Here is a 12,962-nt window from a genome sequence, read left to right as displayed (position 1 = left end):
AATTCTTGGGATCATTTTCTCAGCAGTTTCTCCTTCTGTATCTTCTTCCTCATCTTTCCGAACCTCATTCTTCTCTTAGTTTCCAGACATCTCGGTTTTTCTTACTTCTGGAGTTTTGGATTTATTTTTATTGTCGTTTCTGCTTGTCCTCTATCTATTATTCGTTCATCTTCCTCTCCGATGCAACAATCACCCTCCTGGATGATCCCTGGAAGCTGAGGATAAACATCCCTAAGCTCTACTTCCTTCTCATAAGGTGGGTGTCTTATTGCTGAATCCGTGTGTGAGAAAGGTGTACTAACTTCTGCCATTAGTTTTTCCTGTCACCTTCTCTATACCTTTATCTTATCGCTGGAATCTTTTATCAGTTTTTGTTTGAGAATGAAGGGCAACTTTTGTTTCATTTGCCGGATAACCTAACACTACTTTAGTTAAAGGATTACCATGTTGTACTATATCAACCGGTGTAATGACTTTCATAACCTTGATGTCGTTTTTCCCCATTGTAACAACCCTTTTATATTCCTTTATCGTGAATTATTTTATTTTAGACTATATAGCCTATGGCTTCCCCCCTTTAATTATTAATATAACCTAAACAACCCACAAAAAAAAAAAAAAATTCAATCCCCAAAACAAAGCCTTCTAACCTTACAACACTACAATTCCCATAAACCCCCTTGCTCTAGTACCTAATTATCTTAATTTTACAGAATAATGTCAGTCCTTGATTCCCAACACATCTGTAATTAACCCCAGTGATGCACAGAGCCTCCCAAATGCAATTTTTAATGAATCAGTATTTTGCCAAGCCTATGCGAAATTGTCATAACATCAAACATCCTGTAGGGGAAGATTTTGTGAACAGACCAGTCTCAAACCCTTGACTCGATCCTCTGTCGCGTCACGTGACGCTACGTCAGCACCCCCTCTCCTTCTCTCTCCATTGTTCCTCTCATATGACAAAAGAACAGAGACACAGGAAAAGATTTTAGTAGTTAATGCAATCACTGAGTTATTTCAACCATATTCAATATTCCTTCGTTCACATTCGCTTTAAGACTTAATTCAGGACTAAATAGATCGCTCAATAACATTTTTATTTTATTTTAATCCGTCATTTAATTTAATTCATTATACTCCTTCAACATATATTTAATTTATAAATTCACTACATCTCAACAAATAGTTTCATTTTCAAACAGCAGCCGCTTTAAAACTATAAGATTCGTGTTAAAATCTCTCCTCTTTGTTCCCTCGTCTGTGTTTCTCTGTCTCCCCCTGAGCACGCAACCCCACAGAAATATGACCCTTACCCACAATCCCGTGTTGTAGTTTAACCAATCTCCTCATGTTGTAGTTTTAGCGCCGTAAAATTAAGCGCATGCGCAAATCCATTTAACCATACGATTGCCACACAATAGAACGATAGCATTACGCTACAGCTTCACTATTTTATACCTTATAATCGAACAATTACACATAACAGAGCTCACATTTGCGTAGAACTCTGAATTCCACACACACAAACAAGTTTAAGAGGCTTTAATCCATCGCAATGGCCCTCTAAGGACACCCGTTAGCATGTAGCATGCAACACAATTAGCATTAGCCTTTAGCATTAGCCGCTATGTACAATGTGGCATGAACCACACTCCAGCATTTAGCATTAACATTAGCCTTAGCCTTTAGCTAACTGCGGCCTACCCCACGCAACAAGCATCCTGCACTGCCCTTTTTCTTTTGACATATTTTCCTACCGTTTTGTGCTACCGTGGACTTAATGACAATTCACCGAGAAATTACACCCAATCAGACCCCCCGTCGGACGAAAGTCGAGCAATAATCACAAATCAGATAAATTCCATCAACCCGAGTTTTTCTTTAAAAACACACCGACTTGCACATTCTATCGTGCAAGCGGATTTGTCGGCCCATTTCTAAAATGTCTCCCCTGGGGTCTTAAGCGGTACAGTGCTCTAATGTATGCATATCTGCCTAAGCGGACTCTTTGTTGACAGCAATAGCCACCAACAACAGACACGACACTAGCAAGCTAACGTTAGCTGGCTGGCTAGCTAGCTAACATTACGTGTATGATCTGTGTAGTAATATTATTTGTATCTCAGAGCCATTTGCATTGCTAGTTATAGCCCAATGTTAGATAGCTAACAATGAATCTGGTTGGTTAGCTACCTGCAGATTCATGCAGGGTAGTAACGTTATGAGTTGGGATTATGGTTCATTGTTTAGCTAGCGAGCTACATGTCTAAACAAAAAACTCCACTATGCAAGTAACTATTTCAATAGAATGTTTATGATGTCACCACGACGACTGTCAATAGACGTAGCTGGTATATTCGCTCTGGCTATCTACTCTGATTTCAGAGCACTCTCGTCTGAGTGTGCCAGAGCGCAGAATAACTGACAAATTTACGAACGCTCAACACCCGTTGAATATGGCTGGTGTCAGTAAACGTTGGCAAAAAATAGTAATTAAATTGTTGTCAGCAGCACAGTTGCAGTCACCAACGCTCTGGATAACATAAAAACAGCCTAACCAGCTCTGCTAGGGCGGGTAAAATGGTCAGAGTGAGCTGTTCTCTCATTTGTGTCTGGAAGGAGCTAGCAAGCTAGCCAACGTTAGCAAGTTAGCTTGGGTGCTTGACTGCTGTTGTTAGGTCAGAATGCTCGGATCAACCCTACTTTTCGGCCAGAGTGTCCAGTGTGCGCTCTGAATGGTCAGAGAGCGAAGCGCTCTGAATTTACGAACGGCCAATCTGACAACGCTCTAAATTTACGAACGCCCAGAGCACACTCTGGCACTCCAGATTAAATTTACGAACACACCCGTAGTATAAGCCAGCCTTTAGTCTTGAAATCTTTGGTTGTTTAGTACATAGCCTCACATGTGAATCCTTAAAGAGATGGGTGGGGCTAAAGCTTAAAAGGATGTGAACTATGCTGAATGGGTGTAGACAAAGAAGAGCTCTCCAGTAGATACCAAAACATTCAAGGGCCATTTTCTCAAAAGTGAGGTTACAAGTTCCCATTGTTCCTCAACTGTAGTGTATGATACATCATTTTCTAGTTCTGAGTCTCTACTTTAATCCAATGTAAAAAAAACACAGTTTCAAATGTTGCTACATAAGACCGAATCGAGCCGGGCGGTCACAAATGATCCATAGCCTATAGGCTATAGGCTACGAAGTGCATTCTCAGAGAAGCACAGAGCAAAGTTATATTTCTAAGATAGATCCTAGGATGGTCTAAATAAAACTAGGACGCATTGTAAACTGCAATGAATATTCCAACCCTGAGCCCCGCCTGCTCTGCTCTTGCTGATCCAAAACAGTTTTGTGTGCTGCTTAACCAATGGTTGCGCTGTCTAGGCCTACGGCGGCAGTTCAGGAGGAGAGTCAAAGGCTTAATAATTTTAGATTAGGCCTAATCCAAAAATTGCACTATATTGTACACGGACTAGTCTATAGCCTATATTCTGTTCTGTTTGAGAAGGAGATCGCAAAGATGAGAAGGAGGAGCAGAGTTCAACTTTGATAGCTTGCTACTACTATGATTTTATTAAAAACAATATGTTTCTTGCCCATGATGTGTTTATCAGAGTTATTGACCTCACAATAAGCCAAATTCATGTAACTTACATTGTGGTGCTGAAACATGAAGCAGCAGCAGCAGCACAATCAATCAGAAATGGACAGCTCATGGTGCTGAAAGTAGGCAAATTTGAGTAGGCATCATTCATTTCAACCGTCTTCATTTTAATTAGACTTTACTAACAACAAGAGGGCTTTGTGTTGGAGCCTATTTCTTCCTATTTAAGAAATAAGAGGTAGGCCTAACTGTTTGACAGATTCAATTAGGCTATAGGGTGCTATATACATTGATTTGTCGGTCAATTCCTCCACCCACCATGCACTCTTTAAATAGCCTACCTCTGTGTCAGTGAAGAGCTGTTAAGTTAAAACCAAGACTCAAATTGAGGTGGTATGAGAGGGTATGCCATAGGTCTATCCTTTAATTAAAGAAAATGGCAAAAAGCACAGGTATTGTGAGCTTAAGATTTTAAAGGAAAAAAAACGGATCCGATTATATACGAGATCTATAACAGCGCATTGACCCGCGATGCTTTATGCTAGAAACAAGCTGTACAATACCTGTGAAAGATGTGACACTGATGCATATGAGGATATCTTTGACCTTCTATAGAGGAGGAGACCAAAAATATACTTTGCTTGGGAAGTAATCCATTTTATTTTACTATCAATTGATTAAGCTATTCACTTTCTTTGCAATAGAAGATGTTTAACCAAGACAGCTTTTACGGAAACACTTGATACCGTCTCTCATTGGGTTATGCCACAGCAGAAGAGTAGCCAGCAGTTAAAGCGTACATTTTTCTGCGTCGGTAGGCCTACTCTGTCTGGTGTGGAAAGGTAGGCCTAACTTTTGAAAGTACCATGCTCAGATTCCAAATGACATCTCAGATTTAATTATTTGCAAACAGGGACAGTTTAGTTGGAGAAATATGAAAAGATGAACACATAGGCCTATCTCTCTGTCCATTTTTAGCAAGTAATTTAGGTGATTTGTGTTATATAAAAACAAATTCTGCTAATATGTAAAATGACATAGAATTGCATGACATTTTTATAAAAGGCAGTTTTTCTCGGACCTGCAAATACGATGATAGATTCATGCAATGCTTTTACTATAAAGGATATCTTTCCACCCCTACTCTTGTTCACAGTGGTCTGCGAACCCACAACCTTCCGGCCCGCAGCACTGTGCTCGATCAAAGTTCCTGCGTTGCCATGTAATGCTTAAAGGACGAAGAACAGTTTCTAAAAACTGCATATCTAAGGCTGTGGTCTGTCCAAGGAGTGAGGGTAAACGGTTCTCTGCTATCCACTTTGTTTTCATTGTTATTTTGGGTCACTTTTCTTTCTAAGCATTCAGGGAGGATTTAGGTCAAATATATTTTGCTGAAGGTAGGGCCATCCATTTTCATTTTCACCATGTAACCCTTATAAATAATGTTCACTCCCTAAGAGGAAGGCAATGTTGGTGTCAGTAATTTTGGGTTTATCCTCCAAGCTCTATTGCAATGCACTTCATTATTACAGATGTGAGTGTTACAGGGCGGTAGTCATTGTGTCAGGATCCCTTAGAGTTATAGCTCTACCGCCAACACTTAGATTTACCATTGTATATTAGTTTTGTTAAAATAGAGCCCTCAGCATCTACGAGGTCAAGTATAATTTAGGTGTGTTCTTCAACCTTCAGGATAGGTTTATAGGGTAAAGATCAACACTTTGGAGAGAGGGGAAGGTTGGGCTGAGGGTGGGACAGCCCAGGGAAAGTAAGTTCATGTAAGCCCCTGGGTAAGGGCAGGGGGAATGCATTTAGAGCTGTTATGAGCCTGAAATAAGAAGAGAAAGAGGAGAGGGGAGGCCAATTTGGAACTGACTGTTTAGTACAGGTACAGATGGGGATGTTTAGCGGGGATAGGGGACTGAGGGGCTTAACATGCTCCACAGATGGGAGCAATACTGCAGGTACAGCCACCCCACGGCAAAGCACTCTATCACTCTCTTTCACATACTCAACCTGGAGGAGAAGGAGACCATGGTACAACTGGGTTTGACAAAGGGTGGAGGAAGGAGAGAGAGAGAAGAAGAGCTGGGGCAGGTTTGAAATGGTTGATAGGAGAAGAGAGGAGGGAGCAGAGGGGTAGGGTTGTGTGAGTAGTAACAGGAAAGGGTGAGGTAGGAAAGAAAAGGGAGTGGGCGAGATAGGGAAACTAGCAAGGGTAGAGTGAAGGGGAGTCAAGAGGGAAGGATGGGTGGAGAGAGGGATGGAGGAGGGAAGGGAGTCAAGGAGAGAGAGAGAGAGAGGTTTTCACAAAGTGTTTGGCAAAGTCCCTCTCAGTCCTACACAGCCTCTCAAGAGGAGGGACTAGTTCTCACTGATCAGGTAGGTGTGTGTTGTGTGTGTGTGTGTGTGTGTGCGTGAGTATGTATGGATGTGTGTTTGTGCATGTGTGTGTGCCAGTGCAAGTTTGTGTGTGTGTATGCATTTGTGTGCGTATTTTAAACCACCACCTAATGTTATAGGAAATGTGGAAAACAGAAGACAAACTCACATCTTTCATTTTTATTGGACTTTTATTTCTCTTTTGCATCAAAGGACACTTGTTCGACATTTCCCTGTACAGTGTAATGGTTTGGCACCAGTGTGGATACTTATACAACGACTGCATTCATGGATATATTCTTCCCTTTTTTACATTTTCCTCTCTAGACCAATTACTTGATGGAGAAATAACCCTAAATACTGCCTCTGCAGTAACATGCAGTATTTAACATGCAGTATATCCAGTGTTGAGTCAATATTGCTTGCTGTTTGGCTGGTCAGCTGCTCTTTGACATGTGCTCTGCACTGGGACACCTTTGGTTATGATTGGTTATGGTGTTTAGATTTTTCTGGTCATTTTGCATTAGACTATGTAAAAGTAGTCCTAATGTCCAGTAGTACATTATTGTGCAGAGTCCAGTAGTACATTATGGTGCAGAGTCCAGTAGTACATTATGTACTAAAGATCTGTCAGCAGGAATGCAATACTTTCATGTGTTACTTTTGATGGTAATTTATGTGTTTAAACTCCTAAAGGGAGAGTCCATAGGTTTTTTACAATGTTCCCTCATTTCTTGTTCAGTAGAGCCAGGTTGGTCGATTTAGATTTTTCCACTGTTATTTGGAGTCTTTCCCAGTTTGTTCAGGTAGGTTATACTCACATTTCCGAACTCTGCGTAACTACTCTGTCTCCTCTCTTTCTCTCCCTCTCCTTCTCTCCTTCAAGCTGCAGTAGACTTGTGTGTAAGCCCTTTTCTGCATGTGTGTGACCTGCGTGTGTGACCATGAGTGGATTCTGTGTGTTCCTCTTGGCGTGTGTCCTGCCGCTATCCCTCGCCTCGCCAGGCAGGCAGGACCCATTCCTCTGGCTGTCCGCCCTGCGTGGTCGTGGTTACGTCGAGGGCTCCCTATTGGCTGACACCACCGGAGGGGAGTGTCCTGCGGAGTGTGACTGCCCGCCCTCCTTCCCCATCGCTATGTACTGTGACGGGCGTGGCCTGACAACCATGCCCACCGTGCCCTCCAGGATGAAGTACCTGTACCTGCAGCACAATGAGATCTCCACCATGCCAGACTCTTCCCTGGCCAACGCCACCAACCTTGTCTGGGTCATGTTGCATCACAACGCGCTATCTACGGACAAAATTGGCAAGAAGGTAGGTTACTCTACACAACACAAAATGCACGGCACTTCACCATACGACACTAGAATTCACTACAGTACTGTACACCAGGGTTTCCCAAACTCGGTCCTAGTTTTGTTTTTTGCCCTAGCACTACACAACTGACTCAAATAATCAAAGCTTGATGATGAGTTGGATATCTGAATCAGCTGTGTAGTGCTAGGGCAAAAACCTGCTCTACACTACGCTAGACTTTGATCAATCAAACATACTTTGATCATTTTATCATCATTGTATTCTAGGTGTTTGCCAAGCTGCAGGGGTTGGAGCGTCTGTACCTTCAACATAATAACCTGACTCGTGTTCCCCCCAACCTGCCACACTCACTACGGGACCTCAGACTCAACAACAACAATATCAACAAGGTAACAACACTCAGACTTCTAATCACTGCTGCCCATTCAAACACTTTCATTCATCTTCATCTGTCTTCAGATGTTTGGATGTTGATTGTCAAGTGGATCCAGATGTTTTTCAATCAAGCCACATGTAAAAAATACAAACTCTTGGAAAGACAACACTCATCCTTGTTTCAAGTATGATGGCACCAGGCCTTCTCACTGTTTTTATCAATCATTTAAATTCAGCTTGTATTGTTGTTGTTGCCTAGATGTTTTAAATAACGTTTTTTTGCGTGTGTGTGTTTAATAACGCTTGTATTATTGTGAGTGCCTAGGTAACGCCAGCGGCCCTTGATGGTATGGACAACCTGACCATCCTGTATCTCCATGACAACGCTCTGACGGAGATGGGCAAGTCTCTGAGGGGTTTGAACTCACTCACACTGCTCGATGTCAGCGGCAATAAGCTGAAGAAGGTACCGTAATGTAGAGGGTGTGTGTGTGTGACTGTTGAATGATGCCAGTTATGGCAATCGGCTTGCTAGATTGATTGATTAATCGAATGATCAACTGATCGACTGACAATCTATGTCCAGGTACCAGATAGTCTCCCAGAGCGCCTCCACCAGCTGTACCTGGAGTCCAACGCCATCAGTGCTGTCCCAGAGGGTTTCCTCAGTAAGTTCTCCCAGCTGCAGTACATCCGCATGGCCCACAACCAGCTGACAGACAATGGCATCCCCCCCAACACCTTCAACGTGTCCGGCCTGGTGGAGCTGGACCTCAGCTTCAACCAGCTGGAGAGGATCCCCTCCGTCAGCCAGACACTTGAGCACCTCTACCTGCAGGCCAACCACATCAAAGGTGTGTAAAGTAGGCATGTAAGCATGCAAGCAGTAAACACACACACGCGCATGTACACACGCATACCGTCTTCGCTATTAATCGAAGTCGATGATGACAATTCTTTGTTAGAGTTAGTGGAGGGGTCAGCGACGCTGGTACCACTTCATGTGGCTGTGGAGGGCGATGTGGCTGCTGCAGGTGGGACTCGTGTTGGGTGATTCGTATGACGTGATTTCAGCAACACTTAAACGAACAAAGTACATTTTTGTTTGAATGCCAGAATGTAAACAATAGCTCTCTCTTTCTCTCCTCTCCCTCTCTCACTCCCATCCGTCCCTTTTATTTTTCTGTCTCCCACTCCTTTGTCTCCCTTCCCTCCCTCTCTCTCTCCCTTCCTCGCCATCTCTCCCTCCTCTCTCTCTGTAGAGTTCACCCTGGGGAGTTTCTGTGGTGTCGTGGACGTAATGAACTTCTCCAGGCTGAGGACACTGCGTCTGGAGGGGAATGAGATCAGCACCGGGGATGTCCCCTCGGAGTCAGCCCTCTGTCTGCGTCTGGCTAACACCATTGAGGTGTAATGCACCCATCTCACCACCGGGTGGCATCATCATCTTACCATCAGAGCATAGGGCAGCAGTCCTAATTTTAGCATAACATTGAAATTCCAGAATCTCACCAAGAAGCTGCAGCAGAGGGCTGTAAAGGCACAAAGGCCCACCTACTCCAAGTTTATCTTGGTTGTTTTATCTCTTATCATTCAAAGGACATTATGATAGATCTTCATATCAGGTCATTTTTCTTTCTCTAAACTTTAGAAATGTAGATCATTCAAAGCATGTTGAAAGTGCTTCTTCCAAGGTCAACTCTGTTGAGGAAAGATAACTTTATATAAAATATTGTATATTTCTGTTGTGTTGATTGCAAAGCCAAATGTCCAATGTTTTTGTCTTATATATGTGTGTGTATCTGTGAGTGAGTTCAGTATATGTGAGTGTGCATGCTCACAATTCTAATAGGATGTGTGAACCAGAGGACGCTGGTGGGAGGAGATATAGGAGGATGGGATCATTGTAATGACTGGAATGGAATCAATGGAATGGTATCAAACACATCAAACAAATGGAAACCACATGTTTGACTCCATTCCATTGACTCTATTCCAGCCAATGAGCCCGTCCTCCTAAAGCTCCTCCCACAAGCCTCCACTGGTGTGTACGTTGTTTGTGTGTATGTGTCCCCATTTGACAGTTAGTGTCTTTTATCAATATGATGTTATAATATGATATGTATGAATACGCATGCAGTCTATTCTCCATAAGGCTTACTGTAAAGAGACTAAGACCACACAGAGGCAGATGAAATGCATGAAGAACGCACTATGCATTCATCTATCCGCCGAAAGTTAAACTTTTGACACTCAGAAAAAACTATGGACGAATGGCGGTTGCCTGTCCATCATTTGAAGAGTTTCATTCCAAAACGCTATATATCCATTTTCAGAAATGTTGGTAAACTATATTTTATTGTTTAAGTAACTTATGAAAGAGATTGGTGTGTTTTTTCACTATCTAATAATGGCATGGGGTTGTTCAATGACAGACATGTATTTGTTTGAAATCTATCACATCCATTTCAGAGACACAAATAATGTATTTTTTGCAAAACGCTACATATCCGCCTCGCTCTCAGAGAAATAAGTAGTACTGCTAGGTTTTACACAGTCAAATGTAACATATAACTAAAAATGTTATAAAGAACTGAACAACTGATGTATTTGTGACATCAATATTTCCCAAAAAACTAATTCAATACAATAATATGAGCTCTGTATGCAAAACATTTATATTTGACATTTTAGTCATTTAGCAGATGCTCTTATACAGAGTGACTTATAGTTAGTGCATTCATCTTAAGATAGCTAGGTGAGAACCACATATCACAGTCAAATGTACAGTATATGAACATTCCATTCCAGCTAAACAATAAATATAAAGCGTTTAGCATTTTTCTTTACAATAGTAATATTTTGCACACACATGAAGGTACCCATAAGCAATCATTTCTGATGAAAAAACACAAATGTGAAAAAGTGGTGGATATAGTGTTTTGGAAATTAATTTGTCCGTCAATGTATGAGCCACAAATAGAAACCATTGGCTCAAATCACTGTGTTCTGGTCCTAACCCGAGTAGGGATGTGACTGTTGTGATTTATGATTGGAGAGAAATGTAGTCCTATTGCATGTATTGGTATTAGTATTGACTAAAGCCCCATTTACACCTGGTTCTAACTTGGTGTCCTTTGTCCTGAATCTTGTCCACATTCTGATTGTGCCCACATTCTTAGACATATGTAGACAATAAAAAGACACATCGTGATTTGATTGTGATCAGATCATCCTGCCGACCTCCAGAGGTAGTCAGACACACATTGTGTCTGGAAATCTTACAAGACAGATCTGGACAGAGAAACCATTTAAATCATAATTATTCCTCTGGGTGTTCTGATGTCCTTTACAGGCCTTTCTTACTGACGTGATAAAGGTATCAATGTTTTACTAAGACTTAACCGGTTGTTGGTTTTGATAAAATCTCTTGTTTCACAAAGTAAATATTGTTTTGTTGGCTAAATTAACTTAAGTGCCACAGCAAACCCACAGCACCCTGAAATTTGTTTCATTGGGTAGGGCCTGCAGTATGTTTGTTATACGAGAGACAGGGGAAAAGGGAGAGTTAGAGCACAGTGACAGAAACAGGGACAGGGACAGGGACAGGGACAGGGACACGGACAGAGACAGAGACAGAGACAGGGACAGGGACAGAGACAGAGACCAGATCACCCAACTATGTCTCTGTGGGGCACCAGGACACAGAGAGGAATGCAGGAGAGAGTGGAGGGAATGGAGGAGAGAGTGGAGGGAATGCAGCCAGGGGAGAGTGGGGTCTTGGCTTTGCTGACTGACACACCCATCACAATAAGGCTTTTGTTTGTCCTTAATTGCCACATCAATCATTCATCTGTTGGCTGAAGGAGTAGGGGAACTGGGGGAAGTCAAGCCAAAGGGTTAGATGCCACCCCTTGTATCTAGGAAACTATATACAAAATCTATCATGTGATCAAATATTTAGGAAGAGATCATACAGTCCTGTACAATGGCTGTTTAGGACCAACAACATGATGTAACGTGTTTGGTCCACAAACATCTAATCTTACGATGAGGGTGCTGCTACTGTAATGACCTGTGATCTATATATATGACCATCTCACTCTGGGTCAGTGTAATGCCTATGTATGTGACACCCACAAACACACCACTGCACTCTTATATACTAATATCTATTTAGCAGACACTTTTATCCAAAGATACTTACAGACTTGCATACATTTACGTATGGATGGTCCCGGGAATCGAAACCCTCTACCCTGGTTCTGCAAGCGCCATGCTCCACCAATTGAGTTACAAAGAGCAATATATCATATTATTATATGTGTGTATATTTGTGAGACCATGGAAGCTATTGTCCTCTTGACAGCCAAGCTGTAACCACATCCAACATGTATGCCTGCTACAGTAGGCTACATCCTGTATCTCTGTAAATCTGACCACATCCTCCCCTGCCTCTGCTGTTACTGCTACAGGTAGTCTGAGAACATCAATAACACTTCTCACCACTTCCCTGATATCGGTGGTGGGCTACTAATGAATGCTGTGAAAACAAATGTGCATTGTCCCCGGCAACTAAGTTGGTGTATTTAGTGATCGTATATTACAGTTATCCATCACCAAAGTGATACACTACCAGTCAAAAGGTTTAGAACACCTACTCATTCAAGGGTTTTTCTTTATATTTACTACATTGTAAAATAATAATGAAGACATCAAAACTATGAAATATATAAATGGAATCATGTACTAACCAAAAAAGTGTTAAACAAATATATATAAATAAAACAAATATATTTGAGATTTGAGATTTTTCAAATAGCCACCATTTGCCTTGATGACAGCATTGTACACTCTTGGCATTCTCTCTTCCAGCTTCATGAGGTATTCACCTGGAATGCATTTCAATTAACAGGTGTGCCATCACAGAAGGTAGCCCTATTTGGTAAAAGACCAAGTCCATATTATGGCAAGAACAGCTCAAATAAGCAAAGAGAAACGACAGTCCATCATTACTTTAAGACATGAAGGTAAGTCAATACGGGAAATGTCAAGAACTTTGAAAGTTTCTTCAAGTGCAGTCGCAAAAACCATAAAGCGCTATGATGAATCTGGCTCTCATGAGGACCGCCACACGAATGGAAGACCCAGAGTTACCTCTGCTGCAGAGGATAAGTTCATTAGAGTTACCAGCCTCAGAAATTGCAGCCCAAATGCTTCACAGAGTTCAAGTAACAGACACATCTCAACATCAACTGTTCAGAGGGGACTGTG

At 41.9% G+C, this 12,962-nt stretch overlaps 1 protein-coding gene across 1 annotated transcript; it reads left to right on the top strand.

Moving 5' to 3' along the window:
• Positions 1–6,938: 6,938 nt before the first annotated feature.
• Positions 6,939–9,102, top strand: LOC311138112 (fibromodulin-like; the record flags this gene model as incomplete). Its single annotated transcript, XM_084172777.1, has 5 exons — positions 6,939–7,310; positions 7,580–7,702; positions 8,014–8,154; positions 8,275–8,542; positions 8,951–9,102. The coding sequence occupies 5 exons, from the start codon at positions 6,939–6,941 to the stop codon at positions 9,100–9,102; spliced, it is 1,056 nt and encodes a 351-aa protein (XP_084028903.1).
• Between the last annotated feature and the right edge of the window lie 3,860 nt (positions 9,103–12,962).

The sequence above is a fragment of the Coregonus lavaretus genome, assembly GCF_964263955.1.
Source record: "Coregonus lavaretus genome assembly, chromosome: 12".
Taxonomy (NCBI): domain Eukaryota; kingdom Metazoa; phylum Chordata; class Actinopteri; order Salmoniformes; family Salmonidae; genus Coregonus; species Coregonus lavaretus.
Note: the sequence above shows the minus strand (reverse complement) of the source record. Positions and strands in the feature narration are given on the sequence as shown.